Genomic DNA, 21872 nt, shown 5'->3' with positions numbered 1-21872 from the left:
ACGCTCACGTGGGCAATGACAGTGAGACCTGGAGGGGCGTGATTGGGAGGAACGGCCCCCCCGATCAGAACCCGAGTGGTGTTCTGTTATTGGACTTCTGTGCTCGTCACGGTTTGTCTATAACGAACACCATGTTCAAACATAGGGGTGTCCATATGTGCACTTGGCACCAGGACACCCTAGGCCGCAGTTCGATGATCGACTTCGTAATCGTGTCATCGGACTTGCGGCCGCATGTTTTGGACACTCGGGTGAAGAGAGGGGCGGAGCTGTCAACTGATCACCACCTGGTGGTGTGTTGGCTCCGATGGCGGGGGAAGATGCTGGCCAGACCTGGCAGGCCCAAATGTATTGTGAGGGTCTGCTGGGAACGTATGGCAGAATCTCCTGTCAGAAAGAGTTTCAACACCCACCTCCGGCAGAACTTCTCCCTTGTCCCGGGGGAGGTGGGGGACATTGAGTCCGTGTGGGCCATGTTCCGCACCTCCATTGTTGAGGCGGCCGATCAGAGCTGTGGCCGTAAGATGGTTGGTGCCTGTCGTGGCGGCAATCCCCGAACCCGCTGGTGGACACCAGCGGTAAGGGATGCCGTCAAGCTGAAGAAGGAGGCCTATCGGGCCTTTTTGGCCTGTGGGACTCCGGAGGCAGCTGACAGGTACCGGCTGGCCAAGCGGACTGCGGCCTCGGTGGTCGCCGAGGCAAAAACTCGGACATGGGAGGAGTTCGGTGAGGCCATGGAAAACGACTTCCGGACGGCTTCGAGGAAATTCTGGTCCACCATCCTTCGTCTGAGGAGAGGAAAGCAGTGCACTATTAACACTGTGTATAGTGAAGATGGTGTACTGCTGACCTCGACTCGGGACGTCGTGAGTCGGTGGAGAGAATACTTCGAAGCCCTCCTCAATTCCACCGACACGCCTTCCTTTGAGGAAGCAGAGTCTGGGGACTCTGAGGTGGGCTCTTCGATCTCTGGGGTTGAAGTCACTGAGGCGGTTGGTAAGCTCCTCGGTGGCAAGGCCCCGGGGGTGGATGAGATCCGCCTGGAGTTCCTAAAGGCTCTGGATGTTGTAGGGCTGTCATGGCTGACACGCCTCTACAACATCGCGTGGACATCGGGGACAGTGCCTCTGGATTGGCAGACCGGGGTGGTGGTCCCCCTTTTTAAAAAGGGGGACCGGAGGGTGTATCCCAATTATAGAGGAATCACACTCCTCAGCCTCCCCGGTAAAGTCTATTCAGGGGTACTGGAGAGGAGGGTCCGTCGGGAAGTCGAATCTTGGATTCAGGAGGAGCAGTGTGGTTTTCGTCCCGGCCGTGGAACAGTGGACCAGCTCTACACCCTCAGCAGGGTCCTCGAGGGTGCATGGGAGTTCGCCCAACCAGTCTACATGTGTTTTGTGGATTTGGAGAAGGCGTTCGACCGTGTGCCTAGGGGAATCCTGTGGAGGGTGCTCCGGGAGTACGGGGTACCGAGCCCCTTGGTAAGGGCTGTTTGGTCCCTGAACGACCGGTGTCAGAGTCTGGTCCGCATTGCCGGCAGTAAGTCGAATTCGTTCCCAGTGAGGGTTGGACTCCGCCAAGGCTGCCCTTTGTCACCGATTTTGTTCAAAATTTTTATGGACAGAATTTCTAGGCGCAGCCGAAGCGTTGAGGGGGTCCGGTTTGGTGACTGAATCTCTGCTTTTTGCAGATGATTTAGTGCTGTTGGCTTCATCAAGCCGTGACCTCCAACTCTCACTGGAGCGGTTCGCAGCTGAGTGTGAAGCGGTTGGGATGAAGATCAGCACCTCCAAATCCGAGACCATGGTCCTCAGTCGGAAAAGGGTGGAGTGCCCTCTCCGGGTCGGGGATGAGATCCTGCCCCAAGTGGAGGAGTTCAAGTATCTTGGGGTCTTGTTCACGAGTGACGGTAGGAGGGAGCGGGAGATCGACAGGCGAATCGGTGCGGCGTCTGCAGTAATGCGGACTCTGCACCGGTCCGTAGTGGTGAAGAAGGAGCTGAGCCGAAAGGCAAAGCTCTCGATTTACCAGTCGATCTACGTTCCTACCTCACCTATGGTCACGAGCTTTGGGTCGTGACCGAAAGAACAAGATCCCGGATACAAGCGGCCGAAATGAGTTTCCTCCGCAGGGTGTCCGGGCTCTCCCTTAGAGATAGGGTGAGAAGCTCGGTCATCCGGGAGGGACTCGGCGTCGAGCTGCTACTCCTCCGCGTAGAGAGGAGCCAGCTGAGGTGGCTCGGGCATCTGGTTCGGATGCCTCCCGGACGCCTCCCTGGAGAGGTGTTCCGGGCATGTCCCACCGGCGGGAGGCCCCGGGGACGACCCAGGACACGCTGGAGAGACTATGTCTCGCGGCTGGCCTGGGAACGCCTTGGGATCCCGCCGGAGGAGCTGGTTGAAGTGGCTGGGGAGAGGGAAGTCTGGGCTTCCCTGTTAAAGCTGCTGCCACCGCGACCCAACCCCGGAACAAGCGGAAGATAATGGATGGATGGATGGATCTTCATTTGTTTGCTTGCAATGAAAAAACACAAATGAGAATGGGGGCAAAAAAATCATTATCATTTTACACAAAACTCAAAAAATGGGCCAGACAAAAGTATTGGCACCCTTTGAAAAATCATGTGATGCTTCTCTAATTTGTGCAATTAACAGCACCTGTTACTTACCTGTGGAACATAACAGGTGGTGGCAATAACTAAATCACACTTACAGTCAGTTAAAATGGATTAAAGTTGACTCAACCTCTGTCCTGTGCCCTTGTGTGTACCACATCAGCATGGAGAAAAGAAAGAAGACCAAAGAACTCTCTGAGGAATTGAGAAGCAAAATTGTGAGGAAGCATGGGCAATCTCGAGGCTACAAGTCCATCTCCAAAGACCTGAATGTTCCTGTGTCTACCGTGCGCAGTGTCATCAGTAAGTGAAAAGCCCATGGCACTGTGGCTAACCTCCCTAGATGTGGACGGAAGAGAAAAATTGACGAGTGGTTTCAACGAAAGATTGTGCGGATGGTGGATAAAGAACCTCGACTAATATCCAAATAAGTTCAAGCTGTCCTGCAGTCCGAGGGTACAACAGTGTCAACCCGTACTATCTGACGGCGTCTGAATGAAAAGGGACTCTATGGTAGGATACCCAGGAAGACCCCACTTCTGACCCAGAGACATAAAAAAGCCAGGCTGGAGTTTGCCAAAACTTACCTGAGAAAGCCAAAAATGTTTTGGAAGAATGTTTTCTGGTCAGATGAGGCAGAAGTAGAGCTTTGTGGGAAAAGGCATCAAGATAGAGCTTACAGGGAAAAAAAGTGGCCTTCAAAGAAAAGAACACGGTCCCCACAATCAAATGGCTGAGGTTCCCTGATGTTTTGGGGTTGCTTTGCTGCCTCTGGCACTGGACTGCTTGACCGTTTGCATGGCATTATGAAGTCTGAAGACTACCAACAAATTTTGCAGCATAATGTAGGGCCCAGTGTGAGAAAGCTGGGTCTCCCTCAGAGGCCATGGGTTTTCCAGCAGGACAATGACCCAAAACACACTTCATAAGCACTAGAAAATGGTTTGAGAGAAAGCACTAGAGACTTCTAAAGTGGCCAGCAATGAGTCCAGACCTGAATCCCATAGAACAACTGTGGAGAGATCTGAAAAATGGCAGTTTGGAGAAGGCACCCTTCAAATCTCAGAGACCTGGAGCAGTTGACCAAAGAAGAATGGAGTAAAATTCTAGCAGAGCATTGTGAGAATCTCATTGATGGATACCGGAAGTGGTTGTTCGCAGACATTTTGTCTAAAGGTTGTGCTACCAAGTATTAGGCTGAGCGTGCCAATACTTAAGTCTGGCCCATTTTCGGAGTTTTGTGTAAAATGATAACGATTTAATTTTTTTCCCAGTGTCTTTTGTGTTTTTTCATTGCAAGCAAAAAAAATGAAGATATCACCACCAAAGCCTGATTGCAATCATTTTCTGGGAGAAATTGAGCATTATCTGACAGAATTGCAGGGGTGCCAATACTTTTGGCCAGCACCGTACCTATGAATGTAGTGGTGCACTTGTGATCCAATTATATTTATATACGGAATTTTCAGGTTACGAAACTACTTGCAGAACCAATTCATTTCATAACTAGAGGTACCACTGTATTGAACTGTATGTGAATGGTGTTTTTTTCCCTTACCACTATTTCTTCTGTTCTTCTTCTTGTTCTTCCTTTCTCTCTGTAACCCCAAAACGCTTTTCCGCCCAGGTGCTTTCTCTGAATGATCAACACAATATAAACAACCATGATGGGAGTTAAGCCTGCACAATATATCATTTGAACGTCGCAATGTGCACATGCGCAATAGTCACACTGCAGAATGTGCAATTGTTTTTTTTTTTTTTTAATTTTAATTTTTTAACATGTTAACTTTTGTTTTACTTCATAAATGCAGCAAGTGTGCAAATTCTGGATCCTTTTCATATACAGCAAGCCTGGATTAAATGGCATTATATAATTTAGGGATGTCCTCGATCTGATCACGTGATAAGGATCGAGTTTGTAATTTAAAAAATATACAGGTAGTCCCCGGGTTACAACGTACTCGACTTACGCGATTTTGAGTTTTCGACGCCGGAGTCTTGTCCGCCATTTTGTTTCCAGTCATTTTTAATTATAATTAATTCAGTAATTAATTTTTTTTGTCGCATAAATAGTACCTTATTGTACCGCACAGTATCATATTTTTTAATTTACTTTATTAATATGACTTATTTTGTCCTCATGAAACATGAAGTTGTTCAGTTTTACAGATATCAAATAAGGCAATTGTGCTTTTTGAAGCTTTTTACTTCCTCCACTTTTGACAATTAAAGCTCTAACACATATAACACGACACGCATTTGAACAATAAAACACTTGACACAAAACAATTGGTGTTCAAACATCCATCTAGTCTGCTCAATATGGAAATTTAGAAGATTAAATTAGCCTTATTAGCCTAACAAAAGTCATCTAGCTTAAATGCTACAAAAGCTAACGTATTTACAATTCTCATAGCAAATCGCTCACACGTAACTCCACAAACTGTAGCTGTAAACTTAGTTACAAATGCATACACAAACAAATTAGCGGAAACAACTTACAGCCTTATGTGGGCCAAACTACGTACGTCATGACCCGGGGACCACATGTGAATTGTTTCAAATCGTTCCAATATCGTTCAGGCCTTTCCCAGACATGGCTATTCAAGTTATGTGGTGAAAATTATTTTAGTTTCAACATCGCAATATATCGCAAGCCCCCCCAAAACTGCAATGATAGGGTTTTCCAATATTGTTCAGGCCTGATCTCCCATTCGGCACATTAAAACTGTCCAGCGAACAAAGACACTCAGATTCCCATTCTCCGTATCTAGGCAGCTGAACAGGACAGGTTTAAAAAAAGAAAGAAAAAAAAAAAAAGTATTTTTCAATATCATTTACTATACCTATTTTTTTATGAATAGATAAAATGATGAATTCATTCAATTTAAATAAAAACTAAATAAAATGAATAAAAACATAAATACACTCTGGTTATGCCCCTCCAAAACACTAAAACTGTTTATTTATTTATTCATTTATTTTTTAAAATTTCATAACATTTAACTCCTTGCCTGCCATAGCCATAGCGGTGATAGACGTCCAATTCATTTTGACTGGGAGGTGTGAATGAACGAATGCTCATTCGCCCCTCCCGGTCCAAAGGGACTGGATGTCGGGTGCCATCATGGGCAGCAAATGAGTTCAATGAGTGCCCTATAAAGGGTTAAATACATGTATGTAAAAATATTTTCTTTCTTATTTTTGTTGGCAGGTGTAAAAAAATACAGAGATATAATGTCAGACCAGATATTGGCATGGGTGTTTTCAAGCGGCAAGGAAGTGAAGTTTGCCATCAAATCTCTAGGAACTCATGCGTATTCTAACATGCCTCAGACTGCTGGATACATCTTGTTTATATTGCCGATTTATTCTAGGCGTAGAAAAAGTTGCTTGGTAGCCCTATTATTGAGCTCCAGTGATTCATGAGGTTACGTGGTTTCTGTAGCATGCGAAAGCTTGACGTATTCTATAGGAAACAGCCCTGCAGAAAGACTGTACTCCCACTATCACGCTTTGATGCTGAGGCACGTAGAGCGGAGTTGAACTTGTCAATATAGCACAAATGGCGACGCAAAGCTAGCCAATCAGGGCTGCTTCACACTACTTTCTGTTAAGGTTGTTGAAAGTAATGAAGTTATGATACACAAATGTTGCATCCAGATACGATATTTGATTGCAAAAGTATCGATGCTCTGTTATTTGATATAATTTGATTTTGCTCTACTCTTCATAGTAAGGATAATGGCAGGTAGTTTTGCATTTTCCTTGTTAGCTCATCGGCTGCCATTGACAGTCCTATTAATTTTGACTGCAAAAGGCAAACTCCCCTGAAAGATGAGCATTCACAGCCCTCCCAGTTTAAACGAATTTGATGACTGTAGTTGTCAGTGGCAGGCAATGAATCGACTTTTAGTAACCTCCTTGGTAATTTTATGGTACTTATCGGTCACTTCGTGTTGATTTTGGGTCATTTCAAGTATGTTTTGGGCAAGGGCGTAGGTTTGGTCTCATTGTTGGTAGGGACGATATAACAGCATAACCTGCATGTACACTTTTTGCTGGGGACTGGACATTAATCAGAACAAAAATCGGGTGAATGGGGGTCAGGGCTACATTTCTCACTAAAATAAACCTAATTAATTGATAGGCCAAATAATCAAGGCAAAATACATCTGTTTATACTAAATTTCATATGTATTGGTTCAGGTGATACACTGTTCCATTCAAACATTTGTTTTTAAAATCTACTAAAGAAACAGTTTGAAAACTTCCAGTATAAATGTCTGGATTTAATTAGCAAATTTAGATTTCAATATTTGAACATAACTCAAATTATATTAAAATACACAATAAATACAAACTTGTTAATAATATCTTAACTATTCAGGAATGCAAAAAATAAACATTTCGCTTAAGACCACTCAACATTGTTGAGAAATGAATATAACATTCATATAATATATAAAAATATACATTAGAAATAACACAAAAAACCTCTTAGTCAGGGATAAACAAAAACAGATAAAAATTCAACCTTCCTTCAGGTAAGACACTACTGCTTTTGTCCACAAGCACAGCCAAACTCAACAAAAAAATGAAATCTGCTTTGGGCTGCTTTAAAACCACATAAATAAAATAAAAAGGTAAATTGGGGAGAAAGGGATAAACCTCGGTTCACTACATTTCTCACAGTTTGATTAACGTTAACAGTAGAAAATACATACAGGAGGACACTTCTTTCTAAGCAGCCTCCTACTCAAGTTTTGGAGGTCAACAAATTCAACCAGTTTAATGTTATGCTAACGCTGATACAGGTCGGACTTTCAGTAGCAAAATTAGTGGTGTGTTCACCACCTCCACAACATTGATGTCTTTCTACATTAAATAAAGTTGCTGCAGCTGGTTGAAAAAAAAAAATCTAATATCCCTCCTCTTCGAAGGGGGTGGAGGAGGCGGCATGGGGCTGGGGCTGTGAGTGCGTGTGTTTGTGAGTCATCAGCCAATCAAACGTGCATTTGAGGGGAAAAATGGACTGGCACACTCAGCAGTAAAAAGGGGTAAATGTAAGTCTGAACAAAATTTAAAATAATTCACTTAATAATGGTAGGGTCAATTACAGTATATCCTTACAACATATGGGGAGACAATCTAAATTACCAGTATAACTGAACTTATTATATAATGCAAATAAGGTTGCCTTAAAAGTTGATGGGGACAATTTGAGCATCCTGAAAAGTTGGTAGTATTATGTCCCTACCGTCCCTATGCAAACCTACGCCCTTGGTTTTGGGGCATTCCAGGGTCACATCTTGTACATTTTGTACATTGTACATTTTGGATCATTTCCTGTTGATTTTAGGGCATTTCTGGGTCACCTCCGGTGCATTGGTCACTTCTTGTTGATTCTGAGGCATTTCCAGATCACTTCCTGTTGATTTCGAGTCTTTTTCTGATTCCCAGGTTACTTCCTGTTAATTTGGGGGCCATTTGAGGACTTTTTTCCCCTGTCAAAAATAATGACCACTATTGCATAAACAGTGAAACAGTTTGCATTTAATTTTGGGTTTTTTATTTATAGAATATCGAGTATTTTTTTTTTTTTACCATCGATATGGAGTTGAAAATTTTAGTATTGTGACAACAGTACTTTTAGTACAGCTGCCCCGATATTGTTTGTGCCCCTCTTGACTTGGGCATGAGAACCACTGCAGACATGACTATATTTATGACCCAATTTGTTTAATGGACTATCTTGATCTACAAGCACAAAAGAATAAAAGAAAATAAAACCAAAGCACAAAGACTTTCTATTTAGTTGATGCAAACCGGCGTTTTTTGATTAACAGGATCCATGTCTGCAGTATTTCAATCAGCATCACCCAGCCCTGTGCCAGATTTTACCCCAAGAGAGATCGTTTCAACCCTGACTTCCCGAGCAGAAACAAATCAAAAACATTTCCACAATTTTTAACATCACTCAGGATTCGTAGTTCTCATAAACCCATCTGCTTTCATGTGCAAAGTCTTACTGGATTGAGTGAGCAAACATTGGCAGGTGCACTCACTCCCAGCAGATTTCTCATCCGTCATCTGACACAGTACCTGTGTTTTGATATTGTGTTCAAACAGAAGTGTTTCCCTGTGAAGCCTTTGATTTTCTTTCCGAAAATGAAAGCAATAACAGAAGGAAATGTTTTTCAAGTTAGGCCTTGTGCACATGTAGCAGGGCAGTATTTTGCCTCCTCCATCAAGAAAAAAAAATCTACGTACATACCACCTCGTTTGTAGGAATATTATTATCCACACACAACAGCATAGGTGCAGTTTTATCAGGGGTGCTGGAAGTTACTCACACCAGGGGTTGCTGAGGATCTTATTTTGTTTGTCCCATTCAAAAACAGCCGTTTCAGTCCAAATTTGTCAGACGCGCGCTTTTTCTCCACATGAGGCGTGCACAATGGCACGACACATGCATGCTGAATAGTTTACGTACTACTTCTAGGCTACTATAAAGACAGGTTCAATTTCACCTACAGTGTAGTGTTGGAGTTTTTCTATTAGAAATAAAAGTGCCTGCATATTTGAATGCAAAATCCCGCAGCTAGACGGCGCAATTAAAAACAAAACAAACAACAAGTTTGATGTATGTATGTGTATATACAGTATATACCGTATATATCGTATTGGCCCGAATATAAGGCGGCGTTTTTTGCATTGAAATAAGACTGAAAAAGAGGGGATCGTCTTATATTCGCGGTCGAGACGTTATACCCATTCACGTCGCCAGATATCATTGAAGCGATGTTATGTCATGACAGCTCTCAGCTACTCTCCCCATTCAGTACCCTAGAAGGCGCCAGAATAAAGTAGAAAAATGATTGTCTTTATCAAATGCTTCATTGAGTGAATCCACTCAAATCAACTCAAGCTGCTCACTTACACACAATGAGTTGCCACAGCAACTGTTTAACAAGTTAAACGCTGATTGACGCATGCGGCGCTTTGAAGCTTCGGCTTCAAAGCATCTGTGGCAAAATCAAACAATAAATGTCTGTCAATCATTGTTAACTTAAATAAGCAACTCCAGTGCACTGCCTGACCAATGAAAAGCAGCAGGAGGTACAGTAGAGTAAGACTACAGGACGGCTCACATGTATTTATTTATTTAATATTTATTTATTTTTTAATTGAAAAAAAAAAAACCCTCGATGGACTGAGGGCGTGAAGTTTGAAGCGCGAAGTAGCGAGGGATCACTGTATTTCATTGACTAGAGGTACCTCTCGATACGATACGAAAAAAAGCTGACGATAACTATGATCATCCAACATAAAAAATAATAAATAATAAAGAGACGAACAAGCTATTTCTAAGTAGAAAAATAGGCAATGTTTATTTGTTGCACTGTTGCGTACAATCTGCCAAAAACTTTTGTCTCCCTCACAGACTATGCGAATATTTCAGTGCAACATTTCTGAAAATAAATACAGTGACACTATATTATTGCAACAGTCTTCTAAACAAATTAGTGTCTTTCTTAACTCATTGGCTGCCAGTGACGATGCTAGACGTCCAATTCATTTAAACAGGGAGGACTGGTTTTGAATGCTCATGTTAAAGTGCCATTGACGGCGCGATACGTCCAATTAATTTTGATTGAGGTTCATTCGCCCCTACCAGTAAAAATTAATTGGAGATTGAGTGTCGTCAAGGCGGCACGGTGGCTGAGTGGTTAGCACGTCTGCCTCACAGTTCTGAGATCAAGGGTTCAATCCCGGGCTTTGGCCTTCCTGTGTGGAGTTTGCATGTTCTCCCCGTGCCTGCGTGGGTTTCCTCCGGGAACTCCGGTTTTCTCCCACATCCCAAAAACATGCATGGTAGGCTGATTGAACACTCTAAATTGGCCGTAGGTGTGAGTGTGTGCGTGAATGGTTTTGTGTCTCCTTGTGCCCTGCGATTGGCTGGCAACCAATTCAGGGTGTCCCCTGCCTACTGCCCGAAGTTAGCTGGGATAGGCTCCAGCACCTCCGCGACCCTCGTGAGGAATAAGCGGCATGGAAAATGAATGAATGAATGAGTGTCGTCAATGGTAGCCGAAGAGTTACAGTTATATAGACACTATTCTAATGGAAAAATTTAGTAGCAGCCTTTTGGTTCCTTTGCTAAACAGTGATATCTTTTTAAAACGATACAATTCTTATCGATAACCTATTGAGTATATCACTAGGTCGATATATTGTCACACCACTACTGTTGACGCCTGACTTTTTAAGACATTTATTTAAAAACAACTTCACATTTTATCATTCAGTGCCGAATCTGCAGATTGCTAACGCGGCATAGGTAACTTGAAAGGAGAACATGCCTGATGAGGAAAGGAAAAGATAATAGAACAGCACCTGGTCTAGAAGTAGCGTCAAAACCTTTGTGAGTTAAAGCGCATTGCTGCTGATGGTAAACACAGGACACGTAAATGACATATTTCGCCACAGGCATTGACAATGCAATTATTTATGTACACACGCAGAATTCACAAATCTTCAGTCTGGTTGGAGGTTCAGTTAAATGCCCAAATTGTGCGTTTGCATATGGATGATAGGTCAAACAGTAGAACATGTGTCTTTTTTGTGAGACATACCCTGCTACGTGTGGACAAGGCCTTGGTCCTTTAGCAGACGTGAGACATCAAGCTGTGTTGTTCAGATAATGTCATTTTAGACAGATCCCTACATAAGTGAAGCGGATTAGACTTAAGATGCGCTCGGCGGCTTTATGATTCATCACATTTTCAACTCTAAATCTTGACAGTGTATGGATGCAACATAAGGTTATAGGGAAGGGTAATCCGTTACTTTGCTGCAGCATCTTTTTCTGTAAATATATTCATGGAACATTTCTTTAACAAGAGTGCTCAAATGTGATCCTCATCCAATATCCACCAGTGTTTTTATCTCAGATCTACTCACAATCACCCCTCTTTATTCGCGTGCTAGCTAGGCGAGGTTAGAGGTACATGAGGTTAGGTTTGGTCCAATTGGACGCAGAAAAACAGTAAACACGCACATGACCTCTTTGCTTTCATCTTCATCACTGCAGTTGGCACCCTCGACAGTCATCCTCGGGCTCAGTGTTGTCCGATGAGTAAGAGCTCTCCTCGCTCACTGTCAAATACGAGACAATTAGATTATACAAGGCATCAACATCACACTGTAATACACATCATCAAGCTTCTCATTGTATGTCATGTTTTTACATGCAAGAATTTTCTAACCGGTTAATCAGTGTCGATCACAGTCAAACAAAACAGAATGAATGAGAATCTAAAAATAAATTAGTTTTAAAAAGTGTAATTTAGCCAACAGTCACATATATAGTTGATGTGTACTTTTAACACTTTCAATACCATTACCGATGACATATGTCTAGTCATGTGCTGATTACCGGTTTCAAGGTATACCGTGGTACGAAAACATCAATGTTTCAAAACCGCAAACGTTTCCTATCATACCGTCCCTAGGGTATTAGCTATTTTTTCTGTCCCAAAAATGCATGGAGAAATCCCTCGATTGCAGCTGTAAGGCTCAACACTCCCCCACTGGTTGTTGCTCAGTGTCAGTGAGTCAACTGTGCTACACGATGGCTGAACGAGGTGAAACGCCTGAACTTTTCCCCCATCGAAGAAAACAAAATCGCGGGTATGGGAATATTTTGGCTACAGAAAAGTTAGAGACAGCTTAGAGGAGGAGGGCCAACTGACATTTTAAACATGTTTGCGGAGGGTGGTAGCTGAGGAGGCAATATCTCCAATAGTATTTCATATTTAAACAAAATTAAAGGTCAGTAAACACTGTCATGAACGTTTGCCACCAGCTACGAGAGTTAAAGCCAGCATGTTTAGTGTGTCTAGCGGTGGTAAAACGTGGTGGTTTTTCTCCCTGGCATATGTCTGTGTAGAGAAAAAGAATGTCTGTATAATGTAAACATGATACAAGTCATACACACGTGCTTTTTATGGAAAATAATTCAATTATTTTTGTTCTGATGGCAGTAATGTTAAGCTGTGGCTGTGGGTGTAGGCTCACCAAAAGGTCTCCATTTATTTTAATTCTATTTCGAATATTTCAGTTATTTTTTGTAACATGTTTTGAATAACTCAAAGTAACACATTTTAGAGCTGTAATATAACCGAGATGTTTTGGCTTCAAGTTATCATACTGTCAGAATATCATACCGGCACATGCCTACATACGTCCAATCATGTTTTAATTCAATCAATTTCTTAAATTATTTGTATTAATTATTTACCATAATACTGCACATTTCGTAATTATATATATATATATATATATATATATATATATATATATATATAGATATATATATATATATATAGATATAGATAGAGAGAGAGAGAGACAAGACTGAAAAAGCAGTTTCTGCTCTTGCACTCCTCTTTAAAAGAAACTGCTGTGTTTTAAGCTAAAACAACTATTGTGTTTGATAGAACAATATGTCTATATGCTGCCATAGCAGATTCATAGCACATTAAGCCCCCGAACTATTTTGAATTTGTCCGTTTTACCCTGAAAACCCCCGTTTACAGACGTCGCGCAACCGCTTTTGTTTCAACCCAGCCATAAAACGAAAGTAATTAATTATATTCATTATTCAAAATGTCTGTCGTTTCTAGCTTAAAATCATTCATTGATGTCTATATTTCGTTTAAAAGAAAAAAACACTTCACATATTTTAAACAAATTATGTCACAATGAAAAAAATTGCGTCTGTAAAAAAGTAACGGTTATCTACCTCATAACTATCGCTTAATTATATTTTTTGTTACTATGGCATTTTCTCCGATATATTAGTTGATAAATAATTGATCCAAACATAAAAAACTTGAAAAAAAAAAAACGTTTAAAAGGGTAAATATATGAAAAAGAAAATCTCGACCACTCCTTCATGTCTGCGATTTCTGCATCGCTTGTTATATTACCATGTTTCACCCATAAAATCCCCCCAAAATCCAGCTGTGGCCATTCACAGCTGTGTCTTGACACTCAGTGATACATGCTACATGGAGTTTTCGGATCGAAACAAAGTAAGTACGCGATAATATCTCGTTTAAGTCATGGCGTCTGTAATTCTGTTCTCGCGTGCTCTCACCTCCATATAGGGTTTTGCTGTTTAAAAATTTTTTTTTTTTTTTTTTTTAAAAAGCCCTCCTGCTCAAAATTTTTCTTCTCCCAGAAAATTGTGATTTTAAACTTTCCAATGATGTATCACACATGCATATCGGACAATTTTTAAAGTTGGCTAAATTGGGGGTCTCAGAGCGGAACTTCAAGTCACCTGAGTGTTTTCCGCCATCTATCTATCTATCTATCTATCTATCTATCTATCTATCTATCTATCTATCTATCTATCTATCTATCTATCTATCTATCTATCTATCTATCTATCTATCTATCTATCTATCTATCTATCTATCTATCTATCTATCTATCTATCTATCTATCTATCTATCTATCTATCTATCTATCTATCTATCCATCCATCCATCCATCCTATGAAATATATTTGTATTCATATGAACTTGACCTGTTCGATACTGAGACACAGATAATGAGAATGTGAGCATCTTTATTGGCCGAACAGTTTTAATGTGCCACATGGGAGTTGTACTCCCATTGTTGTTGTTTATATCGTGTTTTTTATTCAGAGAAAGCAGCTGGACAAAAAAATGTTTGTTTCTTGTCCAATTACAGTCTGAAATGCATCGGTGACACGTCACTGCTTTTTTCTTTACCTGAGTGGCTGCGTAAATGAAGCTCACTTCCAATTAAACGTTTGGAACAAAATGGACCGGTCAACTGGTAGTAACTAAAAAAAACTTGAAAGTTTTGCTACACATAAGACAAAAATTGCAAACCAAAATCTTGATTTTTAGTCACTCACTCTCATTATGATGCATAGCAGTTCTATAACACTAAAGACTACAAACAGAATGACTAAATGGACACCCTTCACAAGGTCAACTTCACATTATTATCCTTGTAAACACATGTTTTATGCAGTTTTTGTATTGGATGTGATTATGCAGGCACACCTTCTGTATTGAGTGTCATAAATGTATAGTAAAGTTAAAATTGCATGACTTACACCACTCGGTCTGGACAGGAAGGAAGGCTTTGTCCCCGTTCTCCCTGATCATCTCCTCGATCCTATCCAGGAGGTTTGAGACACTCCTGTCCTTGCCAGGGGTCTTACTGTCCAAGACGTGGTAATAGTTCCCACAATACTCCAGCAGTCTTTGCAGTTCCCGTCCCCCTCTGAGTATGTGCTCCTCAATGGGGGTGCGGCCTAGCCAGTCGCCACAACTGAACAGCACCATGGTGTGGAGGCAGGCGCTGTCCCCAAAAAGAGTCTCAATGTGAGCCAAAAGTGTTCTTCTTTTCCTGGCAGTGAGGGAGGAGACAACCGGGAGAACCAGCAGCAGCGTGTGGGGTCCCGGTCGCAGAAGGGCGGCACCACGCTGCGACTCTTGACGGATGCGCTTCGGTGTGCGCCGCACTGAAAACCAATCCCAACCCGGGGTGTCGACTATGGTGACTCGCCGACCGGACACTAGTGCCTGCCTGCGAAGACAGAGGTCCGTCTCCTGGCCCGACTCAAAGAACCGACGGCCCAAGATGGCGTTCCCCACGGAGCTCTTTCCAACACCCTTCCAGCCTAACAGCAGCAACCTTAGCTCTGCCAATGGAGGTATGAAAGGAGAAAAAAAAAGCTTAGAATTGAGTCACCCTGCACATGATGAATGAAGGAGGTTAATTTAAGTCAAAACATAGTGCCAGAGTGGTTAACACGTAGCCTCACTGTTCTGAAATTAAGGGTTCAATCCTGGGCTCTATTCTGCTGGTATAGAGTTTGCATGTTCTCCCCGTGCCTGTGTGGATTTTCTCCATGTACTCCAGCTTCCTCCCACATATCAAAAACATGCATGGTAGGCTGATTGAACACTCTAATTTCTCCATAGGTCTGAGTGTGAAATGGTCATTTGTCTATATGTGCCCTGCCATTGGCTGGAAACCAGTTCAGGGTGTATCCTGCTTCCTGCATTTAGTTAGCTGGGATAAGCTCAAGCACCCACGCGACCCTTGTGAGGATAAGAAGTACAGAAGATGAATGAATAAATATCAAAATATGATTTAAAAAAATACAAGGGGCAGTAAAGTATGACTAACCAATCACAGCAAGATATAAAAACACTACAGTATCTTCAAATGGATTTTTCACTACAAGTGGCAGACAAAAAAACACAATATTAATAAAAGGCTATGAAATAAAAAGAATAAATTAATGAATTATACAATTTAGTGGAAAAAGTATTAGGATTTAGGTTATACAGTGGGGCAAATAAGTATTTAGTCAACCACTAATTGTCAGCCCCCAAAAATCACTGCTCTAGAGGAGATTTGCATGGAGGAATGGGCCAAATACTAGCAACAGTGTGTGAAAAGCTTGTGAAGAGTTTCAGAAAATGTTTGGCCTCCGTTATTGCCAACAAAGGGTACATATCAAAGAATTGAGATGAACTTTTGGTATTGACCAAATACTTATTTTCCACAATGATTTGCAAATAAATTCTTTAAAAATCAAACAATGTGATTTTCTGGGCTTTTTTTCCACATTCTGTCTCTCAAGGTTGAGGTTTACCCATTTTGACAATTACAGGCCTCTCTAATATTTGCAAGTGGGAGAACTTGCACAATTAGTGGTTGACTAAATACTTATTTGCCCCACTGTAAATCCAGTGCTTATTTGTGTTAAGTGATCGGGCCAGCCCTTGTTTGCCCATAGTAAAAAATGGATTACTACTATGATAAATGAAATCCGTTACATTTTATTTGTCAAATTTAATCATTGCATTTATTTCATTCCCACGAATGGTTTTAGCCATGTTGAAATAAAACCATAGACCTTCTTGCTGTGAAGCAGCAGTGCCAACAACTTTTCACTTTGCGATGATTGAGTGCACACAATTTTCCTCATCACTGGCAGCACTGGAATATGCAGTACACGTACACATTTCTCTTACTTATTCACGGTCATCAAACACAATAAAACACACAAACAGATCCTCGTACCTCTGGGAGGACCTCCGATCATCTGCTCTCTCTGCCGAGCATGCTCCTCCATCCTCATCCTCTCCTCATCCAGTGCTCTCCTGGCCTGCTCTTCCTCCAGCAAAATTAACTCGTTCACCTCAAAGTACCAGCCTGCACATAAGCAGCCGGCATTCATATTAAAAAATGGCATATAGTATGACACAGAAGAAAAAAGACAAATATTGCTGGTGATATCAACCAAACCTTGATTGTCAGTGATCATTTCCTCCACTTTTTCCATCAGCTCAGGTACTTGTGTATTGTCCTCGGTGTCTTTCCAGCTGTTATCAAAAGCATGGTACCTGCAGGCAGAGTACTGGAGTTGGAGCTCAACCAAAAAGCCACATTTGCTAGTAATAGCATTTTACTGTTTCCCTCCCAAGTTTGACTGAATTTAACACAGGCATCTGAGTAAACAATTTCTTGTCTTCTGTAGTGAAGTCCACATGGAATTCATTGTTTTCAGCACTGCTTTTTCTACAAGCTGCAAAAAAATGTTGTTTCTTACTCAGCTGATTGTAGCACAAAAAAAAAAAAAAAAACCAACTAAAACCCCCCCACTCAACTAAAACCAGCCCCAGGGATTGTTTACTTGGCAGTACAGCTTTGTTCGCGTGAGCTATCCTGAAGCCAAAGCTTAACTCATCGGCTGCCACTGACAGTGGTAGACGTCCAGTCCACAAGATTGAACGTCTACTAGGGATTAGAGTTGTCAGATATTATCGGATATCCGATTATATCGGCCAATAAAAGCATTTTAAATTGATATCGGATAATATCGGCATCGGTTTTTCATTATTCATTTTGTGCCAATGTATGCATATGGCAGTGCTGTCATGTCCACTTATTGCCTATCTGCATTTCTGGTGTTTTTTCGCACCCTGCTGGCCTTTAAGAATTTAAATTTTGTTTGTAAGAGCCACATGTTTAGACGTGTATCATCATCAATTTCTATGAGTATGGATATCGAGTTGAAAATTTTATTATCGTAAGTTCGTAACGACAGTAGTACAGTAAATACCTTTTTTTTTTTGATGGCGTATTGATTTTTAATCTAAAATATTGCATGTGCCTTGGCTCAGTACCCTTGTTTACAATAACATAAATAAGCAACACAAAGTACCTGCTTCCACATCTTTCCACCAGCCACTGCAGGGCCTCTCCTGTGTTTGCAATGTGCTCTTCAATGAAGACTCCTTTCTGTAACTTGTCCACTCCAGTGAAGAGCACCATGGAGTATCTCCACGTTCCGCCTCCAAGGGCCCCAAGTTGCTCTTCCGCGGCTCTCCTCTCGATATCAGTGAAAGGCTGCGTGACCGACACCGCCAGCAAAATTGCGTGAGGTCCAGGTGGGCAGAGGATGGCCCCCATGCAGGGCCCCTCACTGTCAAGGCTTGGTGGGGGTCTTGGGAGGCTCTCTGACTCTGCGCCAGTATTTCCATTATCATCCGTTTCGGTGTCATCCTCCGGGTCACTAGGGACGACCCACGGGGGCGTGTCTACCACAGTGACCCGACGTCCGAAGATCTCTGTCTGACCCACGTTGCTGTGAGTAGTCTCTGTCCCGGGGTCAAATATTTCTTCTCCCAGAATGGTGTTGGCTGAAGAGGTCTTACCAGATTTTGGGCCCCCAAGGATCAGCAGCCGGCGTTCAGGAGGGTGACGACCTCTGCCGTCCCCTGCTGAAACTAAGCGATAGGATGAGAAATAAGAATAGAAAAATCTGCTCCTCCTAGTGGTATACAAATGAAAGACTGCCTAGTATAGTTAAATTGTGTTTAACATTTAAGTGCAATAGATTGAACATCCTCAATTACCCTTTGATTTTATTATTATTCATTTTTTTTTGTGCGATAACATTTAATTGAATCATAATTTAGTAGAATTTCTTACATTTTAGTTGTAGTGTTAATGTTCAAAGTGTTAATGTTAACTCATCTGCTGCCATTGACAGCGCTAGACGTCCTGTCCATTATGACTAGGAGAGCTCCAAGCGATAATTTACTTTAATTGTCATGGTTTAGATTTGATTTTGCACTCCTGATGGTCATGTTCGTCGAGGTTATCTTTGCATTTTGTATGTAAACTCACTGGCAGCCATTGATGCCATTTCTACTGAGAGGCGCGAATGATTGGTCAAACGGAATTAGACGCATAGGCGGAGTTTGACTTTTTTGGCAGGGGGCAAAAATGTTGATGACCCCAAAACGTAGTGTCAGCAATAAAATTAACTTGCAAGATATATGCTTGGATAATAGCTTAGCCAATGCTCGTACTGTACATACAGGCATCCTACCTGTGTGTGTGTGCGTGTGTGTGCGCATGCAGTTTTCTGTCTTTTCTAGTGGAAATGTAGACGCCGCATCTGTTTTGACTGAATATACCAGCCAGGAACATTTATAAAAATATTTAGTGGAGCAAACTGAAACTCCGCTCACCATTTTGGTGAAGCTTTCTGGCGTTTCATGGTCCACATCTTCAATCCTTGGCTCTTGCTCAGTAATTGTCGCTTTGAAAGCTTAGGTTTGAAAAAATTACGCATATCCATTTAGCCTCTTCTGTCCTCAGGTGTCTTTTTGGGGGACTAAGCAAAACAAATGACTCTAAGGTGCTAGTCACACGATCTGTTTGAAAAATATTTTTGAACCATTATAAAAAAAAATAAAAATAAATAAAACTGTTCATTTCATTCATTTTTGTTGTTTTAATTTTAAATTCACATATATTGGAAATTCAATTATATGCAATGAAATTTTAGGCCACCAGGGGGGCCCCCTTAATCTCCGTGTATACCGGTACTTAGACGTCTAGTGCCTTCAATGGCACTAAAAGATGAACATTCACATATAGTCCTTCAAGTTTAATTGAATTACATATCATATTGTTGTCAATGGCAGGTAACAAATTAATTTTAGGTCACCTACTGTAATTTTAAGGAGCTTATAGGTCACTTCTGGTATGTTCGGTACATTTTGGATCATTTTCTGTTGATTCTAGGACATTTCGGGGTTACTTCCTGTTCATTGGTCACTTCCTGTTGATTTTGGGGCATTTCCTGGTCACTTATTGTGGATTTTGAGTCACTTCCTGATGATTTTGGGTCATTCCTACGTCGCTTCCTGTAAATTTTGGGTCACTTTTTTTTTTCCGTCAAAAATAGCGACCACCAATGAAGAAACACAAATGTCTTTATACCTATTAATTTATTCATTATGTAATATAGAAAATGGCATCGAGTATTTTTTTTTAGTATTGATATTGTTTCGTATTAGTTTAACATTTTAATATTGTGACAACTTGTTAACTCAATGGCAGTCAATTGCACTCCAGTCCTCCCAGTTTAAATAAATTGGATGTCTATAGTTCTCAATGAGTTAAGTGATGTGGCTCACATCTATTTAATGATGAAAAATCTACTTTTTAGGAGGAAATCTTGGAATACTACACTACTTTATTTTGAAGCTGGTTATGATGGCATTTAACAGAAAGCCAAATATTTTTCTGTCAGTACTATATTTAGTGTCTTCTGATTCTAAACTACTACTAAACTACTTAAGTCTAATTTAGTTCTCATTCTTCCCTCTCTATCGCTCTTCCCAGCACCCTGGCTTTTTGTTCTCTTCCAAAGGAATATGGGTCAGAGAGGAGGAACCTTGGAAATCTTCCAGTGAGTACGTCATAAGAACAAATGTGAATTTTCTAATAAAAAGTTGCCAGAGAAAGATACACATCGACACTGAAAAAAAAAGCACATTTCCTAGGCGAGTACCTCTGCAGGGGTGATAAAACGGAGGGGTGTTATGGGGAGGAGAGCGAGGTTTGTTGAGCCATCCGGCTCTGACACTCTCCTTGTGTGTTGCTGGAAACATGAGGACTAAAGCAACAGTTTCTCAGAATTGCAGATGACAGACTGTTGTGTTGAGAATTTCAAACCTAAATTCGCTGACTGAATAAGAGGGTCTGAGGTGTGAGATGAAGGATGAAAACACACCTACCAGTGTCAGAGGCAGAGGACACAGCAGCCATTTTGTGTGTAGAACCTCTGGCTTCCTCCTCTTCAACCCCCCGCCGACGTCTCCTTCTTGCCTCCACCGTGGATTCCTCTTGTAGCGTCTTCAGAGAGAGGAGAGTGCGGCGATGACTCCTGAGCAGGGTGCAGAAGGCTGGCAACTCAAGCGCGCTTCCTCTCTGACCCTCATTCTACCGCAGCGTAGCCCTCTGTGGTCTTCCTCCTCTCTCTACGCCTGCTGCCATTCAAACTCTCCCCCCACTTTTTTTGGGTAATCTTTTAACCCTTTGCCCCAATCTTTTCTGCCATTGCAGACATTGCATCTGTGTCTTAAACGACTTCTCTGTTGTGTCAACTCTCCTTTTCTCTCAATTGTCTATCTGACTAGAGTGAGAAACCCCTTTGCAACCATGTTATTTCATCCTTGTAGCAGAAATGATAGGATGTCTCATCTCATGTAACGCAGAAGAGAACGCTGTTGCTCAGCAGCAGCAGCAGCAGCATCTGTGGGCAGCGGATGCAGACTGCAGTCAGGACAGATCGAAAGATGGATAGACAGAGGGAGAGAGGAAGGGGGTGTGAGTTGAGAGAAGCGAGGAAACCTTATTTTTACAGCTGCTGCATCAAACACAACTGTTTATATGAAGCCTGCAGATAGATGACGTACACCACATGAATAAATTCTGACGAACATGTAAAATGCATGCACAGCCACGTTATATAACACACGCACACACACACATAAACTATGTCAGCCCTGTTGAACGCAATGTCCCTTAGCGTGCACTACTATATAAAAACCCATATAAAAAGGCTCAAATAATATACTTGCGTGTTAAAATGTGGGGTTTGACGTCAGATAACGTACCGTGGGATTTGTTTACATCCATCCTTCATCCTTTTGTTAGCCTAATGGCATACTCCATACATAACATAATTTTTGGGGGGGGAAAAAACAACACTTTTTCAGGAAACAAAAAAGCCACACAGAAAAAAAAAGAAAAATTACTTGCCTTGATACTACCTTTGCGGAGTATCTTTTTATCATGAAAAATATAAATAATAATCTAAATATAT

At 41.6% G+C, this 21872-nt stretch overlaps 1 protein-coding gene across 1 annotated transcript; it reads right to left on the bottom strand.

Moving 5' to 3' along the window:
• Positions 1-1029: 1029 nt before the first annotated feature.
• Positions 1030-21821, bottom strand: si:dkey-110g7.8 (GTPase IMAP family member 8). Its single transcript, XM_057861435.1, has 7 exons — positions 21664-21821; positions 20782-21319; positions 17910-18474; positions 16991-17088; positions 16766-16897; positions 14781-15371; positions 1030-11779 (listed from the first exon to the last, which is right to left on the bottom strand). Exons 2-7 carry the CDS (start codon positions 20810-20812, stop codon positions 11706-11708), a joined length of 1491 nt encoding a protein of 496 aa, XP_057717418.1. The 5' UTR covers positions 20813-21319; positions 21664-21821; the 3' UTR covers positions 1030-11705.
• Positions 21822-21872: the final 51 nt, after the last annotated feature.

Source organism: Corythoichthys intestinalis, chromosome 16 (genome assembly GCF_030265065.1).
Source record: "Corythoichthys intestinalis isolate RoL2023-P3 chromosome 16, ASM3026506v1, whole genome shotgun sequence".
Lineage (NCBI taxonomy): Eukaryota > Metazoa > Chordata > Actinopteri > Syngnathiformes > Syngnathidae > Corythoichthys > Corythoichthys intestinalis.
The sequence above is the reverse complement of the archived record's forward strand: the minus strand, read 5'-3'. Positions and strand labels throughout refer to the sequence as shown.

Coding starts and splice junctions, on each gene's coding strand:
- si:dkey-110g7.8 (XM_057861435.1), bottom strand. CDS start 20,812: ATGGCTGCTGTGTCCTCTGCCTCTGACACTG. Junction 16,898..16,990: donor AATGATCACTGACAATCAAG/GTTTGGTTGATA, acceptor GCTTATGTGCAG/GCTGGTACTTTGAGGTGAAC. Junction 11,780..14,780: donor TCCTGTCCAGACCGAGTGGT/GTAAGTCATGCA, acceptor CGTATTTGACAG/TGAGCGAGGAGAGCTCTTAC.